The sequence below is a fragment of the Muscardinus avellanarius genome (assembly GCF_963383645.1).
Source record: "Muscardinus avellanarius genome assembly, chromosome: 18".
Taxonomy (NCBI): domain Eukaryota; kingdom Metazoa; phylum Chordata; class Mammalia; order Rodentia; family Gliridae; genus Muscardinus; species Muscardinus avellanarius.
The window spans coordinates 32,036,238-32,056,595 of record NC_137804.1 but is presented as its reverse complement, the minus strand read 5'-3'; the positions used below and the strand labels follow the sequence as shown (position 1 = coordinate 32,056,595).

Below are 20,358 nucleotides of genomic sequence, written 5' to 3'. Positions count from 1 at the left end.
ATCTGAGTTTAAATGTAGATTCTACTAGATGTGTAAATTTGAAAAACTCACCTGATATTACTAACCAAGCTTTAATTTTAACTGTAAAATGGAAATGATAATATATACATTAGAAAGTTTATGAGAGGATTGAATGGAATAATGCAGGCAGAGTGCTTAATACAGTGTTGGCATACAGAAAATGTTCCATAATTAATAGACATTTAATAAAAGTATCTTTCTCTTGGGGAAAATACATATCAGGTACTGATATCTAAGTCTACTGTTCTTATTCTGTGCTGAGTAAACCTTTAAATAATTGATAGATTTTTATTTAGATAAATTACCACATTACAGCAAATTATACTTCCGTCTCATTATCTTCAAGATCACTCTTTCAGGGGGCTTAATGTTGGATCATGATTGGAGGGCATAATTTATGACCTAGTGGAAGACTGAATCGTGAATGGAACATGAAGGAATTCTAAAGTAGTCACACACTGAGCATGGTGGTGTATGCCTGTAATCTCAGTATTTGGGAGACTGAGACAAGAGGATCACAGGTTCAGGAACAGCCTCAGCAAACTTATCAAGACCTGTTTAAAAAATAATAGATCTGCGGGTTAACTCAGAGGTAGAATGCCCCTGAGTTCAACCTCTAGTGCCAAATAAAGTAGCCACACAATAAGTCTTAGTATGCTTTAAAAAAAAAAAAGCTTTACAAAGTATGTTCTCTGATAGAACTAAATTTAAAAAGACATCAGTGTTTCAAATTTAGGTGTTATGTTTTTAAGTCAACTAGGAGTCAAAGAAAAAGAGATAGTAGAAAATATTTCAAATGAATAAAGTTAAAGTATATGTCAGAAGTTGTAGAATGCAACTAGCATAATACTTAGATCTAAATTTATAGTCTTGGACTTCCGGGAAGATGGCGACAGAGAAAAGTGGTGTTTACGAATCCCGCTAACAATCGATCTCTATTAATACAAAACCAGCGCCTCTCACAGCCAGAAAACACCATTAGCAGAGAAATAAAAACTGTAAATACAGGGGACAGAGAAAAAGAGGGCTAGAAGAACAACCAGACACCAGAAAAGAAACCAGCCTGCAGTACCATAGCCGGAGCTGCAGTGCGGAGCCACGCCAGAACCATATTCCCTTGCAGCACCACGCTCCAGAGAGGAAGGGGACTCAGAACTGAGCTCAAGACCAGAGAGGATATATGCCAGCCTCACGGCCAAAGACGCAGCAGCAGCACCATACTGCCAGTGGCAGCGGTGAGTTTACCAGTCGGCTCCAGACCAACACACTACACAAGCCACCAGACTACAGAAAGGAGCGGTGGACAGTGAGCTGAGGTAAGCAGCTGCAGAACAGCTGGGTGTAACTCAGCAGTTTTTTCAGCGCAAGGAGCGTCTAAAGCTCCCAGGGGCTGGGCTCAGCACACCCTGCAGGGACTCAGAGCAGAGCTCAAAACCAGAAAAGTAATAGGCCAGCTTCACGGCCAAGGAAGTGGCAGCAGCGCCATATTGACAGCAGCAGCAGCAGCGAGTTCACCAAGTCCACTACAGCTCTATTAGCGAACTCAACAACTGTGAGTACAATTGCGGCCCCTAGAGGAGAAATCCCAGTACTGCACTCTCAGGGACTTGTGCAGACAGTCTCCCTGGGTCAGAGATTTTTGCAGTACAACCCAACGGGGGAGTAGCGGTGGCAGAGATATCACACTGTACTTGCAGCTACCCGTGGGTAAATAACTGTAGAAATAATAGAAGACTTTTGAAAAGAATTCAGAGAGAGTCAAAAAGAGAAAAAGGATGCAATTATTGAAATAAAGGCCTCAATTCAAAGTATAAACAACCGATTAGACCACATGGAGAATAGAATCTCGCTCCTAGAAGATGATCACACCAAAAATGAATGCATAGATTCTAATTTAGAAAAAAATATCCGACAGCAGGAATTTGACAATGAAGAAATATGGGCCCATTTTAAGAGAGCTAACCTAAGAATAATTGGAATAGAGGAGGAAAAAGAAGGTGAAACCAAAGGGATCAATAATCTCTTCAAGGAAGTGGTAGCAGAAAATTTTCTAAACATGGAACAAGAGGTCGATACACAGATCCAGAAAACTTATAGAACTCCCTTTAGACAGGATCAGAGAAGAGGATTCCCATGCCACATAATTGTCAAAATGACTAATGTGGACGCCAGGAGAGAATCTTAAAGGCAACAAAAACAAAAGGCCATGTGACATTCAGAAGCAAATCACTCCAGACTTCCCAAACCAAGTCATGAAAGCCAGAAGGGCGTGGAGTAACATAGTCCAAACTCTGAAAGAAAACAACTTCCAGCCAAAAATTTCCTACCCAGCAAAACTATCTATCAATTTAGATGGAGAAATAAGAAGCTTCCATGACAAACAGAAACTGAAGGAATTTATGTCTTCAAAACCAGCGCTAGAGAAAATACTCAAGGAGATTAACTACAAAGAAGAAATAGGTAATACACGTCAGAATCAGAGAAACAAGATTTCAAATCCAGCAGACAACTAAGTAAAGAAGAATAAACAGTATCTCAAACAGAAATAAAATCTTAACATGTTAGGAAATAAAAATTATCTCTCTATAATCACACTGAATGTAAATGGCCTCAACTCCCCAATAAAAATACATAAAGTGGCAAAATGGATTAAAAATCAGAATCCATCCATCTGCTGCTTACAAGAAACACATCTTACAAGTAAAGATAGGAATAAACTCAAGGTGAAGGTTGGAGCAAAGTAATCCATGCTAAAAGAACTCAAAGACAAGCAGGAGTAGCAACTATGATATCAGACAAGTTAGATGTCAAATCCAAACTTTTAGAAGAGACAAAGATACTGGTGAAAGGAATAATTCAGCAAGAAGAAATAACAATAATATACATCTATGCCCCAAACATAGGTACAGCTACTTTCATAAATCAAACTCTTTGTGACATGAAGTCACACATAAATCCCAACACAATAATACTGGGAGACTTCAACACACCTCTCACAATACCAGACCGATCTTCCAGACAAAGGGTCGGTAAAAATGCCTCAGAACTAAAGAAAACCATTAACCAAATGGACCTGTTGGACACATATAGAATATTTCACCCAACAATATTGGAGTTTACATTTTTCTCAGCTGCTCACGGAACCTTCTCCAAAATAGATCACATCCTGGGACACAAAATGAACACTAGCAAATTCAAAAAATGTTACATACTTTCCTGTGTCATTTCAGACCATAATGAAATGAAACTAGAAATCAACCATAAGAAGACCCAGAGAAACAACATAAACATGTGGAGACTGAACACACTTTTGAATGAAGAATGGGTCATAGAATACATAAGAGGTAAAATCAAGAAATTTCTAGAAACAAATGAAAATAAAGATACAACATATCAAAACCTCTGGGATACTTTGAAGGCAGTATTGAGAGGAAAATTTATAGCACTGAGTGCTCACGTAAGAAAAACAGAAAATCTTCAAACAAATAACCTAATGACACACCTCAAAGCCTGTAAAAAGCAGGAACAATTGAACCCCAAAGCCAGGAGAAGACAGGAAATTATTAAAATTAGAGCAGAAATTAACGAAATAGAGAATAAAAAAACAGTACAGAAAGTCAACAAAACTAAAAGCTGGTTTCTTGAAAAAATTAACAAGATAGATAAACCACTAGCCAACCTACCTAAAAAAAGAGAGAATCAACCCAAATTATGAAGATAAGAGATGAAAAAGGATAAATTACTACTGACAGTATTGAAATCCAGAGGATTATCAGAAACTACTTTGAAAAACTATACTCCAACAAAATGGAAAATCTGGAGGTAATCGACAACTTCCTAGATAAATGCAATCTTCCTAAACTGAGTCAAGAAGATATAGAACACTTAAACCAACCAGTAACATTTAAAGAGATTGAAACAGCAATAAAGAGCTTACCATCAAAGAAAAGCCAAGGACCAGATGGTTTCTCAAGTGAATTCTATAAACCTTATAGAAGACCTAACCCCAATATTTCTCAAACTATTTCACAAAAGAGAAAAAATCAGGACTCTCCCAAATACATTCCATGAAGCCAACATCACACTAATACCCAAACCGAATAAAGACAGTTCAAGGAAGAAAAACTACAGGCCTATATCTCTGATGAACTTAGATGCAAAACAGTTAAAATACTAGCAGCACACATTCAAAATCACATCAAGAAAATCATATACCATGACCAGGTAGGGTTCATCCCAGGATTGCAAGGCTGGTTCCACATACGAAAATAAATCCATGTAATTCACCATATAAACAACCAAGAACAAAAATCACATGATCATTTTAATAGATGCTGATAAAGCATTTGCAAAATTCAACATCCATTTATGATAAAAACACTGAAGAGAATTGGAATAGAAGAATCATATCTAAACATTATTAAGGCAATCTACAATAAACCCACTGCCAACATCATATAAAATGGGAAAAAACTTCAAGAATTTTCCCTATAAACAGGAATGAGACAAGGATGTCCATTATCACCACTTCTCTTCAATTTGTACTAGACACTAATAGAGCAATAAGGCAAGAAAAGGAAATCAGAGGAGTATACTTAGGAAAAGAAGCACTCAAACTTTCACTATTTGCAGATGATATATCAACCTTAAAAATCAGAAGCTTTCCTGTACACCAACCATAAATCCACTGAAAAAGAAATTCAGAAAACACTTCCACTCAGGATCTCCCGCAAAAATTTAAAATACTTAGGAATAAACTTGATCAAGGAGGTAAAAGATCTCTACAAAGAAAATTATAAAACACTGAAAAAAGAAATCAAAGAAGATCTTAGAAGATGGAAGGATCTTCCATGTTCATGGATTGGCAGAATAAATATCATTAAAATAGCCATCCTCCCAAAAGTGATCTACAGATTTAACGCAATGCCCATTAAACTACCAAGACCATTCCTCCCAGACATAGAAAAATCAGTCCTTAAATATATCTGGAATAACAAAAAGCCCAGAATAGCCAAGGTAGTTCTCAGCAACAAAAACCATGCAGGAGGAATCACAATACCTGACTTTAAACTATACTACAAAGCCATTGTAATAAAAACAGCATGGTACTGGCACAAAAACAGATACATAGACCAATGGAGCAGAATAGAAGACCCAGAAACAAGTCCACACACTTCAGCCAAATGATTTTTGACAAAGGGGCCAAAAACGTACAGTGGAGAAAAGATGGCCTCTTCAACAAATGGTGTTGGCAAAATTGGTTAACCATATGCAGAAAATTGGAAATTAATCCCACTTTTTCACCCTGCACAATTCAAGATGGATGAAAGACTTGGATGTCAAACCCGAGACTTTGAAGCCTCTTGAAGAAGGCATAGGTCCAACACTGCAACACATAGACACAGATAAACACTTTCTCAACAAGACCTTAAAGGCACAACAAATTAAAAGGGAAATCAGTACGTCGGATTGCATGAAATTGAAGAGCTTCTCTTCAGCAAAGGAAACTATCAAGAACCTCAATTGGGAGCCAACAGAATGGGAGAAGATTTTTACCACCTACAACACCGATAGAGCACTAATATATAGAATATACAGAGAACTCAAGAAACTCAACACTAAGAAAACAAAGCATCCAATAACAAAATGGTCAAGCAAACTAAATAGACACTTCACAAAAGAAGAAATTCAAATGGCCAATAAATGCATGAAAAAATGCTCAACATCACTGGCAATCAGAGAGATGCAAATCAAAACTACCCTGAGATTTCACCTAACTTTAACTAGCATGGCAATCATTCCAAACACAAACAACAACAGATGCTGGCGAGGATGTGGAGAAGTGGGAACTCTAAGACATTGTTGTTGGGATTGCAAATTAGTGTAACCACTTTGGAAAACAGTATGGAGAATCCTCAGAAGAATGGGAACAAATCTACCATTTGATCCAGCAATACCACTTCTGGGAATCTACCCAAAAGATAGGAAACCAAACTACCAAACTAATGCATGTGTATCTATGTTCAGAGCTGCACAATTCACCATAGCCATACTATGGAATAATCCATTCATCTGTCCATCAACAGATGAATGGATTATAAAACTGTGGGATATGTACAGAAAGGAATTTTACTCAGCCATTAAAAAAAAAATCTCAATTACATCATTTTCAGGGAAATGGATGGAACTGGAGGACATTATGCTAAGTGAGATTAGTTAGTGACAAAAAAATAAGAAAGCAAATGCTTTCCCTAATATGTGAGAGTTAGGGAGAAATGGGTCATAGGAGTAACTCTAGATGAAAAAGGAAATCCTATAGAGGAGCAAACAAGATAACCTAAATGAGGGGATGGGAGGGGAAGGAGGAAATTCTCTAAAACACACAATGTACTTAAACATATCGAAGTCAACCACTAAGCCAAGCAAGTGAAGGTCAGACGGGGAGGGAATGGGGTGAGAATTGGGTAGGGGTTAAATCAGTGATGTGTACAGGTATGTACACACAAGCTTTTTACCCCAATATGATGTATGAATATAATGCACCAATAAAAAATTTAAAAATAAATAAATTTATAGTCTTAAACATCTATATGAGGAAAAGTTTTAAAATTAGTGCTACAACTTCCCATTCTAAGATGCTAAGGAAAACAAAGAGCAAAGTTAATCCACAATGAATAGAAGAAATAATAAATATAAAATGAGGAATCAACAAAATGGGGAAAATAATTAAGAAATTTAACACAGCCAAAAGTTGTTTTTTGAAAAGAGAAACTTGGAAAAATATAACAGGACTAATTTATTAAAGAGAGAGAAGCCATAAGTTTTCAATGTCTGAACTGAGAGATTCTACAAGTTCTCCTGATATTAAAAATATAAGAGGATAAATGAGCAACTTCATGGCAACAAATTCAAGTCAGTGTGAAGAATACAAGTTAAATAAGAAAAATTAGAGAGTCGGGCCAATGGCGCACGCTTGTAATCCCAGCATTTGGGAGGCTGAGACTGGAGGATCACAGTTCACGGACAGCCTCAGCTACTTAGTGAGGCCCTCTGCAACTTAGTGAGACACGGTTTCAAAATAAAAAGAATAAAAAATAAGGCAGGGGATGTAGCACAGACATCAAATGCCCCTAGATTCCATCCCCAAACCTGCAAACATAAATAATAAAAATAAATAAGAAAAATTAGAAATCTGAGTACTACTATAATCTATTGAAAAAATTGATTGTGTAAGCAAAATTGTCCTACAAATAAAACTTCAGACACACACACACATTCTACTAACATTTAAAGGACTGTCACATTTTAAACACTTTCTGAAAACACTTCCCAAGTTGTTTCATGTGATTAACTTAACCCTATTATCAAACCCAGACATATCACATTTGATCAACCAGAAAATTCAACATATAGACAAGTGGAAAAAAAATAAGATTCCTTCAACCATGGCAGCATCATGATAGTGATAAAAAAGATAGGCAAGAAAGTATTCACAGTACATATAGCTAACAAAGAACATGGATCCAAAATATAGAAAGAACTTTTACAAATATAAAAATAAAAATTGAGCAAAAGACAACATATTTCACAAAAAGATATACTTTATTAAACACATATAAAGTGCTCAAAATCTTTAGTCAGAGAAATGTAAATGAAATCACAATGATATTCATTTCATATCCACTAAATAAACTAAAATTTTGGAAAGTTGTTTCTCTAAAGTTATTAAAAAAAATACCTCCCACAGTGACTCAACAATCCCATTGCTAGTCCCATAACAATCCCATATAAAGAGGAGAAAGAGAAAACCAAAATACATGTCCACCATAAGCATGTTCAAACTGGTTTTACTCATTAAAAACCTCAACTGGAATCAACTCCTCTATCAACAGGAAAATGGAAAAATTGCTGTATCCCCATTTAAGAACTTTTATTTATTCATTTATTTTTTGGTGGTACTGGGGTTCCTGGAAACCCTTCTACCCCTGGGCTACACTCCCAGACACCTATTTGATACTTTTTTATTTGGAAACAGGGTCTCTAAACCTATCTATGAAATTAGAAATCTGAAGCCTGATTGCTCATGGGGTGAGGGTTGAGTATAAGGCCCAAGAGGGTACTCTCTAGGGTAATGGACATGTGCTCTATGTTCACCAGAGTGGTAATTACATGAACATATACAATTACCAAAACACTGGAGCTTGTACACTAAAATAGGCAAATTTAATCCCAGTGAAGACATAAGAGACTCATTATAACTTTATAATATGCATTAATCATGTAGATTAATAGGTAGTATTCATGTGAGCCCTGTATAGCTATTCCTACATTGTTTATAATAATAAATTCATAAACTCCTTTCTTAGCACAAAGACCCTGCATGATGTGGCTCTTGCCTCATGTTCTCTCCCCTTTACCCACCAAAGACAAACCTTGCTGGCACTGTTCAAAGTAGGTCATTTCTTATATCTTCTAGTTTATTCTTTTATATGTTTCCTTTATTGAATATAGGATAATTAAAAAATTTTGTCTACATTTTTATCTGCTATTATAATTAGACATAAAGCTCATTTATTAATGTTTGGAGCTGATGTAATTAAGTCCTGAGGGTTGTAATCCCAGCAGTAGATAAATCTGGATGGTGACCCTAGCTAGTAGGGTATGACTAGAGGTGGGTTTCTGGGAGTGTGGCCTTGGGGATTATATAAATGGCTCCTCCTCCTGCTTCTCTCTCTCTCTCTTCTCTCTCTCTCTCTCTCTTTCCCAGCCTCTATGATGTAAGGAGAATAGTCTATGTAATCTCCCTCTCTCTGCCTCCTGCCACAATGCCATGAGATCTTGTAGTCCCTGGCCTTACATGAACTGAACGAGAAACTAAGAAAAATAAATCTTCTTTCCTTTTAGTTATCTGGTCAGTCTTTTAGATTATAGCTGTAAGAATATGGACAGGGACACCTGCCTTTTTCATTAGAAATAGAAGCTGCAGGAGAGTAGAGACTTTTTCACCTCTGTATTGCTGATGCATTTCCAGCATATTTTCTAGCTCATTAAACAAATGTTTAATGTGTGAATGAATATTCCTGAAGTTCCTTATGCCAATGATATACAGAAGCATTTCTGTTTAGAGTTTGATTCTTAAAAGTATAGATAAAAATCACAGTCTCATTCCTAAAACCAAAAAAGCCTTTAATAAAATTAAGTCACAGATAAGTTTTTGGTGAATGTAGCTCCCCTTTTCCTTACCTCTTCTTCTCCAGAATCTCTAGTCTTTCCTTCTCCCTAATTAGAATGCTTTACAGAAGAGACATATCTGATGATAGTGGTTTCCACATATATTTAACCCTATACCCCATTAGTAAAATATTGATGCATACTTAGCACATGATACACTTACTTTGAAAATACATTCATACATTGCCATACTAATATATAATGAAACATGGGTAAAATTACATTTAGTTATTATTGTTTTGCAGTACTGGGGATTGGACTCAGGGGTATTCTATCTCAAAACTATCTCCCCAGACCTTTTTTATTTATTTATTTTTAATTTTAGAACAGATTTCTGACTGAGTTGCTAAGGGTTTTACTGACTTGCTGAGGCTGGCCTCAAACCTATGATCCTCCTTTCTGGCTGCAAAATTACATTTTAAAAGGATGGGTTGGAAGTTCTAATGTGTGTTCTCTCTGCATGTCAGTGTTTGGTCACGTACTATCCTTTCTGCCCATGTGTTCACTCTGCTTTACTTATACTTCTAAGTATAATACTGCAATAGTAATAATACTTTTGCATTTTAAATTTTATCTCTGACTATGGATTAAAATAATTTTATGGTATCACTTTATGCCAAAGGAATAAAATATTTAGGTCTTGGCTATACTCTGAAATCTTGCCACCTAATTTTTACTATTTATCATTAACATTGTTTAATGACAGTTTAGTTTTCCCACAAGATATGTAGCCTATTTTTGGAAGGAAGCAAAAATGAGATTAGAAAAGTGGAAGGAGAAACCATAGAAGAGCTATACAAAAGGCTCTGTTGATTAGATAATAGTGGATTGTGCTATAAATATCGACAATAGTGTATATAAGTGAAATGTCTCCTGTAGGATTGTTAATTCCAGAAAATTAGCAATATAGTAATCCAATATACATACATACATATATATATATATGTGTGTGTGTGTATATATGTGTGTGTGTATATATATATATATATATATATATATATATATATATATATATATATATATCCAGGTTGCCAAAAATGAGAGGAAATAATTTTTTTTCATATAAAAAAGGTTTTTAAGGAAGCACCAATTCTACAATATAGTACTCTGAGACAGTTTGGAAATTTTCAGTCTACTTTGTTATCTCTGAGACTTAAAGGAAGCAGAACATAAAAATGACCCTCTATCAATTGAAGCAAGCCTAATTCTTGTAATCATGGCTATGGTCTAAATCTATTAAAGATGTTCAGATTCCATGTCCTTGGTATCACTGCAGGTTGACCTGAACAGCGAGCAATAAACTTGTGTATTATAATTTTGGTTGGAAGATATGTGCTCAGGAAGTGAAACCAACAGTCAGTGTTTTGTATCTGTCTCTAAGCAGACTAACAGCCTGTATAAAATGACAGGTGCATTTTTAGGGAAAGAAACCCATAATGTTTTCCTACTTAGTAGGTGACAGTATGTCCCAAGATAACTCAAGCTTAAGGGGCTGGAACAAGCATGGTTATTAAAAATTCTCAGTTTCTCAGTTCATACAAATTGATTTTTTTTTCAAAGACTGGTAGACAGTGAAAATCTAGTAGAGTACTGAAATAAATTAACATATTAAGGGAATTTATACATTCAGGCTTGTGAAGACTTTGAATTTAAAGAAAAAAAATTATTAGTTTTTAAAAGAAAATGGCAATTCTTAAATCCTTTGTTTACACTCCCTGTTGGAAAGGGTCTATATAATAAATTATATTATTTTAATAATTACAAAAGAAGTAGTTATTAAATTGTTGGGCATCTTTTATTTTGCAGAATTACTGACTTAGGGAACATCAAAAGAAGATTATATTTATCGACAATCCATAAGGAATTGTCCTCAACTCCTCTTCATGCTAAAATCCCACTCTTGATGATCAAGCGTAAAATTGTAAGTATCACATAAATATTGTGTTAACATATTATATTCATTTCATCAAATATTAATCATGGGATCACTCTGTATAAGAACATTGTTAAGTACCACAGAATTATAGAAAATGAATAAAATCTATGTCCTTTCTACCATTTCCTTGTAATCTAGGTAGAAGAATACTGTTTAAACACACGGTATCACCACAACTCTGATATTAAGAGAGAAGGTGCTATTGGGACTGATAAAGGGATTCTGAAAGGGAAAGAGATCCATCTGCCTACAAATTGACTTTTTTTCAGAAACTGGAGAATAAGCTTCATGAAGAAAGCTATAGTGAGCATGGACTGGAAAGGACTATAATTTCAGTAGGCTGAGACAGGAAGCCCAGTTTCCAAGCAGGAGGAACAGCATTTGCAAAAGCTTATAGATGGGAAATTGGTACATCTTTGGAAAATATAGAACTAGTAATCATTGTTGTAAGATTTGTAAAACATCCTAGGAGTGGGTGTGGTAGCACATGCCTGTAATTCCAATACTTGGAAGGCTTGAGATATGAGGCTTGCAGATTTGAGATCAACCTCAGCAACTTAGCGCAACCTCAGCAACCTAACAAGACCTTTTTCAAAATAAAAAGAGCTAAGCCGGGTGTGGTAGCCCACGCTTGTAATCCCAACACTTGGGAGGCTGAGACAGGATGATTGCACAGATTTGAAGCCAGCCTCAGCTACTTAGTGAGGTTCTCAGCAATTTAGTGAGACCCTGTTTCCAAATAAAGTATAAAATAGGGCTGGGAGTGTAGCCCGAAGGTAGAAAAGGCCTTGGGTTACACCCCCAGTGCAAGAAAGAAAGAGAGGAAGGGAGCGAGGGAGGGAGGGAGGGAGGGAGGAAGGAAGGAAGGAAGGAAGGAAGGAAGGAAGAGATATAGCTTGGAGGTAGAATGTTCCTGGGTTCAATCTCCAGTCACACACACACACACACACACACACACACACACAGAGAGAGAGAGAATTCTAGGATACAATCAGACTTGCGACTGCTTTATGTACTTTGGGAGAGGTTAGGATAGTTTTAGTACTTGTGAAGGGCCAGATTTGACTGACTGGTACTTCTCAAATGTCGGCCATTTTTATACTACCTTCAGTATCATGTTTGTACACTACCTGTTCTAGTATAAAATTAACCCTTTCCTTTAAATTGACTCACTTTTTGGCTTAAATTTGTTTTAAAGGAAAACTTTATATCACTCTTATGAATGGAAAATCAGTACAGAAAATGAAATTCAAACATACTCAGAACAAAACAGAATTTTAATATCTAGCTAGGTATTATTTGTTGTTAATGACCTATCCTAATGCTTGCTCTTTGTTCAAAACAGTTTACCAAAAATATTAAAGTCAAAATGCTGTAGTGACACATGCAGCCCCTGTTTATAGCAGCACAAGTCACAGCAGCCAAATTATGAAACCAAACTAGGCGTCCATAAATAGATGGATAAAGAAAACATGGTGTATGTATACAATGGAGCATTACTCGGCCATAAAGAAGAACCAAACTGTGTCATTTGTGGGAAAATTAGATGGATCTAGGAAATATTATATTAGGTGAGATCAGCCAGTCTCAGAAAGTCAAGGGTTATATGTTTTCTCTCATATATGAGAACAAGAACAAAATTAGGAAACAAAAGGGACTTCAGATAAATGAGAGAAATCAGTAGAAGAGTGGAAAGAGATTGAGGGAGGGGAGTAGAAATGGAGAAAGGAGGCTTGGGGTAAAGAATGGTTCAAATATGATTATGTTCATACGTGAAAGTGTCACTACTGATCTCACTATCATGTATGAGAAGGGAAGAAAGGCAGCAGGGTGGGATATGGAAGGAAAAATACCAAATGATGTGTAAATGTATTTCTATATCACTTTGAAAATCTCACAGTACATCAATAAGTACGTAAAAATTAAAAAGTTTATCAAGGATTAGATAATGTAAAAAACTGTATCCCTGACATAGTTAGAAGGACGGCAAGGAGAGCTAGGCATTGTAGCCTTTAATCCCAGTACTTAGGAGGCTGAGGCAGGAGTATTGTAGGTTCAAGCACAGGCTCAACAAGTAGTGAGACTCATCAATCTAGTGAGACCCTGTTTCAAAACAAAAAAAAAAAAAATAGTGTTGCGGGTGTTGCTGGGCGGTAGAACCCTGGGTCCAACCCCCAGTACCACACACGGAAGGAAGGAAGGAAGGAAGGAAGGAAGGAAGGAAGGAAAACAAGGACTGAAAGGTAAATTGAAAAATTTTTTTCTGTGACCCAGAGTCTTTAAATTTCGTTCTCATGTACCATCTAAAATCATTTCACAAATGATACATGTGTCATTCTTTGGGACCACTATGATAGAGAAAAGGCTTTTCTACTAAAGCTTTTGGACTCCAAGAGAAACACAGTTGTGTGCTTTGGGAAGATCATATGGATCATATTGCAATGATTTGAAGAGGCAGAAATATAATCCAGGTTAATATTAGAGAGGACTGGGCAGTAACTGTAAGAGCTAGATATGAAACAACATCTGTAACTTATAGTCAAATGCTCTGAGCCAGCTGTAAACAGAAAATTCTCATATATATGAAACATACATGATAGTTAAAAACATAATATTACTCCTAAAACTCAGTCCTGTACAAATTTTTATGTTCATTTGCCCCTGTATGAAATGTAGATACTATGAAGTGTTCACACTATTAAGGCTAATTTACATGAGTTAATCAGTCTAAGGCTTTTAGAACAGCACCTGGTAGAGAGTAAGCCTTGAATGAAGGTTATAGCTCCCATTTGCTCTTTTTTAAGTGTTTGTCTCTAAGGATCTTTTTTAAATATGTTCATTGGTGCATTATAATCTTGCATCATCATATAGTTCAGAGAGAGACATATTTGCACACAGCACTTGGGGAGCTTCTCCTCAGTTATATGGAAGCAGAAGACTTTTACTTTCCACCACTGAGCCATGGAGCCCCTATAGAATTAAAGCTGAGTTATGGTTTAGAGGCAGTTTCTGCAAAATAGAACCATGGCTGAGAGTACCCACCTATCCCAGATGCCTCCCAGTCTTCTGCTTTTCCCCAAAGCATTTTCCTGTTTTTTCCATTCTTTATCAATTGGTAGATACTTTAGTGGTAAACATCAAAATAGCATTTTTATATAAAAGCACTTGGGCTAACTTATTGATCAACTTTCAAATAAGATTTCTGATTGCTAATCTCTCAAAAAAATCTCAGATTTACCAACATTGAGCATGCTTTCTCACAGGGTAAGTATCAACTTGATCCCAGTGTCAACAACATCTTGTTAAGAGCACTGAATCCTCTTCTGTGAATTCAGTCTTCTGTACTCAGAGAGCCTGCAGCATACTCATACCCTTCCCCCTTCATGCATCCAAGTTACCTGACTGGGCCCTGTAGGCACTCAAGTTTGCAGCTCCTGATTTAGAAGCTAACTACTGAGTGTTTCACTTGTCCTTGATCCTTTGGCTAAAGTCTTTAAGTAGCCAGAGTCAACAAATAAAGCTAATATTCTTGTAGCATAACCAATATGAATATTTATATGCTACTTTAGAGGCTGAACCCAGGGGCACTTCACTTCCAAACTACACCCCCAGTTGTGTTTTTTTTTTTTTAACAGAGTCTCATTAATCTTCTGAGGATATCACTAAGTTACTGAGGCTGTCATCAATCCTATGATCCTTCTGTTTCATCCTCTCAAGCATTGGGATTATGGGTATATGCCATCACAGCCAGCTCTCTTCCATTACTTTATTGGGGGTGGAACCCAGGGACTTTTCTACCTCCAGGCTATCCTCCCAGACCTAGTTTTATACTTTATTTGGAAACAGGGTTGTCACGACCCTAAGGCTCTGACCAGCAGAGCCTAGGGAAGAAACACACGAACGCCGACTCTGTTGATGATGCTTCCTCTTTAATGCTTCTCCTTCAATGCGCACAGCAAGCAAATATATATCAGTCTCATAACCCCTCCCTCATCACTCCACCAACCCGAAGCTTCCCACAGCTAGGGCATGCACATTTCTAACCCTCTCATAGGCGGGCTGGTGGTGGCACGAGGCACTGCGTCACTGATCATCCGTAGGGCGCCTGATAGGGCTCACTGCGCAGGCTCAGGGCACCACCAGCCTCGTGAGCCTCATGACTTGGCAACATGCCTAGGCGCCATCTTGAGCCACCGCCCCATCCCGGTCTAGCCGAGCGGGCCGCAACACAGGGTCTCACTAAGTTGCTGAGAGCTTCACTCAGTAGCTGAGGCTGGCTTCAAACCTGTGCAATCCTCCTGTCTCAGCCTCTCAAGCGCTGGGTTTACAAATGTGCACCACTATGCCCAGCTTGTTCCATTACTTTAGATGTGAACCTTTCAGATAGATTTTTAAGCAAGGCATGGTGGTGCATGCTTGTAATCCCAGTACTTGGGAAGATGAGACAGGAGGATCAAGGTTCGCTGCCAACCTCAGCTACTCAGTGAGATCCTTTGCAACTGAGACCCTGTTTCAAAATAAAGGAAAAAAAATAGGGCTGGGGTGTAGTTCGGAAGTAGAATGACTCTGGGTTCCATCCCCAGTACCTAAAAAAAAAAAAAAAAAAATAGACTTTTTATCTGTTATTCTTAATTATGGAGATTTGCTTTTTTTAACATTTAAATTATAACAGTTTATACTTTCAATTTGTTTAAACGGCAAGAACAATTTTAAAAATTAATAACATATTAAACAGTGGTAGTACCCACTTAAATGAGACTGGCTGGAATCAATTTTATTTAACTGCAATTAGTTGGTGATGATGTAAGATTAACATCAATGTCTTACTACCAAAGTACATATTAATATATATATTTAATTTTATTTGAATAGGAAGTTCAATTATGAGATGTCATTTAGAATAAATCATTCATTGGATATATATATTAAATTACAGTGCCAAAATCTTTAATAACCTTTCATTTAAATGCATATAACTATTTAGGAAATGTATCTTTTTGATATGGATATAATCCTGATGGTATATAGATTTGGTCTTTTTGTGGTACTGGTGATAGAGCCCAGGACTGAACTATTGTTGAACTACACCCTGATCCTGTTTTATTTTTTATTGGAAACAGAGTTTCACTAAATTTATTATACCACCATACCCACCACAAATTTTGAATTTTCAAGAGTATTTAACTTCTTTTTAATATACTTCTATTGGTGCATTATGATCTTATATAATGTAAATATGTTTACAGTAACATACATGCACATAGCATTCGGGGACACCCCCCCACCCTGGCTTTTTCCCATCCCTCTATCCCCATAAAGGGTACTGAGATTGATATTGGTATTTGCACATATATACACAAAGCCAATGGTAGTAATTCCTTCATTCCCCTAGACAACCTCTCTGGCTCCTCTATTATCTGGATTCCCCCTGGTATCCCAATTACTACTACCTAGCTTGTACATATTAGAAAAAAAACATATGAACCTTCACTTTCTGTCACTGGCTAATCTCAGTTAACATAATATTCTCCAGGTCTTTCCATTTTTCTACAAATGATATAATTTTGTTCTTTATTGCTGAGTAGAATTCCATTGTGTAGATATTCCATAATTTTGTAATCCATTTATCTTTTGATTGGCACTTAGGTTAGTTCCATAATTTGGTTATTGTGAATTGTGCTATATGAACATGGGTATGCATAGATTACTGTAGTTCTCTGATCTTCACTCAGGAAAGATACCCAGGAGTGATAACTGGATCATCCAGTGTTTTAAGGAATTTCCACACTAATCTCCATAGCAGTTGAACTAGTTTGCAGTCCCACCAACAGTATAGAAGAGTTCCAATTTCCCCACATCCTCACCAACATTGATTGGTTTTTTACTTCTTGATGATAACCATTCTGATTAGGGTTAGGTGGAATCTAAGTGTAGTTTTGGTTTGGATCTCCCTTATTGCTAATGATATTGAACATTTTTTAAGTATTTATTGGCCATTTTTATCTTTTTTGTGAAGTGTATATTTAGTTTTGTTGCCCACTTCTTAATCGAGTTATTTGTTTTGTTAGTGTTGATTTTTTTAATTATTTGTATATTATAAAATAATCCTGTATCAGAGGGATAACTGGCAAAGATCTCCCATTCTGTAGGCTTTCTCTTTAAACTCTTTTTAAAAAATTTTTTATTGGTGCACTGTATTCATACATCATAGGGGAATACAAACTTTTGTAGACATACATGCACACATCGCCCAGTCAGCCCCCACCCAATCCCCACCCCATTCCCTCCCCATCCCTCCTTCCCATGCTTGGCTTAGTCGTTGACATCTAGTATTATAGCAATTTATCCAAAATTAACAATGATAATATCACATAACAGTTTCATTTGTCTGATACCAAGCTTTTGATTAAGATAACATTTCAATATTTCTTTTTGCTTTCTTTCTAACCAGAGAATATTTTTTCTTTTTTTTTTTTAGGTGAAACTATCATATATTTATATATTTATTTTTCAGAAAAAAAATCTATCCTAATATGGAATATGGACTCTAGATACCCAAAACGATCAAAGATATTGTTGATCCCTTTGGTTTCACCTTCTTTTCCCTCCTCTATTCCAATTATTCTTAGGTTAGCTCTCCTAAAATGGGCCCATATTTCTTCAATGTCAGATTCCTGCTGTTGGATATTTTTTTTCTAGATTAGAAACTATGCGTTCATTTTTGGATTGTTCATCTTCTAAGAGCCAGATTCTCTTCTCCATGTGGTCTAACCGGTTGTTTGTACTTTGAATTGAGGCCTTTATTTCATTAATTGCATCCTTTATCTCTTTTTGGCTCTCTCTGAATTCTTTTTGAAACACCTCTATTATTTCTACAGTTATTTTCCTGATTTGATCTTCTAGAAATCTCTGAATTTCTGTTTTATCGGGTTCTGATGTTGTGGGGTTGTGGGCATTCATTGCTCCATTGTTATTCCTCTTTCCCATGATTTCGGAAGTTTGTGCCTTCTCTGGGTTCTTCCCTTGGGTCACTATGACTTCACTTAAGGTGCTCTTGATCTCGAGTCTGTGGTATCTCAGTCACCACTACTCCTTTACTGGGTTGTATCGCAAAGTCTCAGACCCAGGGAGTCAATTGAGGCTGCCCTAGACCATGGAGGGTGCCAGGTTGCGCATTCTCCTATGGTGTGATATCTATGCCACTGCCACTCCCCCACGGTGTCAAGTCCCTGGGAGTGCAGTACTGGGATTTCTCCTCTGGGGCCCGCAATTTGACTCACTTTTGTTGAGTATGCAGTTGGCAATATGGCGCCGCTGCTACGCCCTCGGCCGTGAGGCGGGCGTATTTCTTCTCTGGTTTTTAGCTCCACTCTGAGTCCCTGCAGCGTGTGCTGAGCTCAGCCACTGGGAACTTTAGATGCTCCCTGTGCCGAAAAATACCACCTGGCTGTTCTGCAGTGGCTCACCTCAGCTCGCTGTAGCCGTCCGGTGAACTCGCTGCTGCTGCCGCTGGCAGTAAAGCGCTGCTGCTGCATCCTCAGGCATGAGGCTGGTGTATCTCCTATGTGGCTCTGAGCTCCGTTCTGAGTCCCCTTCCTCTCTGGAGCCTGGTGATTTTTTTTTTGTTTCTCTGGTTATAGTGTTTTCTGGCTATGAAAGGCGCTGATTTTGTGGTAATGGAGAGGTAATGGAGATTGGTTGTTAGCGGGGCTCTTAAGCCCGCTTTTCTTGGTCACCATCTTCCCGGAAGTCTCCTTCTTTAAACTCTTAATGGTTTCTTTTGATGAGCAGAAACTTTTTAGTGTAATGCTATCTATTTATTACTTCTTTTATTAATTTTCTGAGATTTGGGGGTCTTGTTGAGGTTTCTGTCTGTGCCTATATGTTGGAATGTTGGACCTATGGCCTCCTCTAGTACCTTCAAAGTGTCTGGTCTTTGATTCTTCTTGAGTTGACTATTGTGCAGGGTGAGAGGTAAGGATTTAGTTCCATTTTTTTACATATGGATAACCAGTTTTCTCAATAATATTTGTTAACAAGGCCGTCTTCTCCAATGATGTGTCTGGAACCTTTATCAAAAATTAATTGGCCATAAGTATGTGTGTTTGTTTCTGTATCTTCTGTTCCATTGGTCTTTGTGTCTGTTTTGTGCCAATGTCATGCTGTTTTTATTACTATAGTTCTGTAGTATAATTTAAAGTCAGGAATTGTGATACTTCCTACATGGTTTTTATTGCTGAAAATTGTTTTGGCTATTCTGGGTCTCCATATGAAATTTATGACTGATTTTTCTAGGTCTGTGAAAAATGACATTGGTATTTTGATAGAGATTGCACTGACTATGTAGATCACTTTTTTTTTTTTTTTGCAGTACTGCAGATAAAACCCAGGGACATTCTACTTCTGAGCTACACCCCCAGCCCATTGTTTATTCTTTATTTTGAAACAGGGTCTCACTGAATTGCAAAGGACCTCACTAAGTAGCTGAGGCTGTCTGCAAACCTTAATCATCCTGCCTCAGCCTCTGAATGCTGGGATTATAAGCATGCGCCACCATGCCTGGCTCTATAGATCACTTTTGATAAAATGGTCTTTTACATCCTTGGTTAGGTATTTTATTGGTTTTGAGGTTATTGTGAATTAAATTGTTTTCTAGATTTCTTTCTTAGTAGATTCATGGTTAGAATATAGAAAAGCAACTTATTCTTTTGTAGATTGATTTTGTATCCCATTATTTTGTTGAATTTGTTAATCATCTAGTAGTCTTTTGGTTGTGTTTTTTTGTTTTGTTTTTCTTTTTGTTTTTGTTTTTGTTTTGTGGTACTGTGGTTCCTGGAAACCATTCTACTTTTGGGCTACACTCCCAGACCTATTTTATATTTTTTTATTTAGAAACAAGGTCTCTTAACCCAGCATGGCTGGCTTTGAACCTCCATGATCCTCCTGTCTCCGCCTCCCAAGCACGGGGATTACAAGCATGCACCACCACGCCTGGCTGGTTGTGTTTTTTGAGTCTTCTAAATACTGGATCATGTCATCTGCAAATAAATATGTTTATTTTCTATTTAAATTCCATTGATGTCCACCTCTTGTGTTATTACTCTGGCAAGAGTCTTGAAGATTATATCGAAAATGAATTATGATAGTAGACATCCTTATCTTGTTCCTGA

The 20,358-nt window shown here is 36.9% G+C and overlaps 1 protein-coding gene across 1 annotated transcript in view; it reads left to right on the top strand.

Moving 5' to 3' along the window:
• CFAP20DC (CFAP20 domain containing) overlaps window positions 1-20,358 on the top strand; it is a gene marked incomplete at both ends in the record, with an annotated part of 331,976 nt that overhangs the window by 111,924 nt on the left and 199,694 nt on the right. Inside the window, one exon of the mRNA XM_080715044.1 lies at window positions 11,059-11,173. Within this exon, the coding sequence (XP_080571170.1) occupies window positions 11,059-11,173 (115 nt within the window). The remainder of the gene's footprint in view (window positions 1-11,058; window positions 11,174-20,358) is intronic.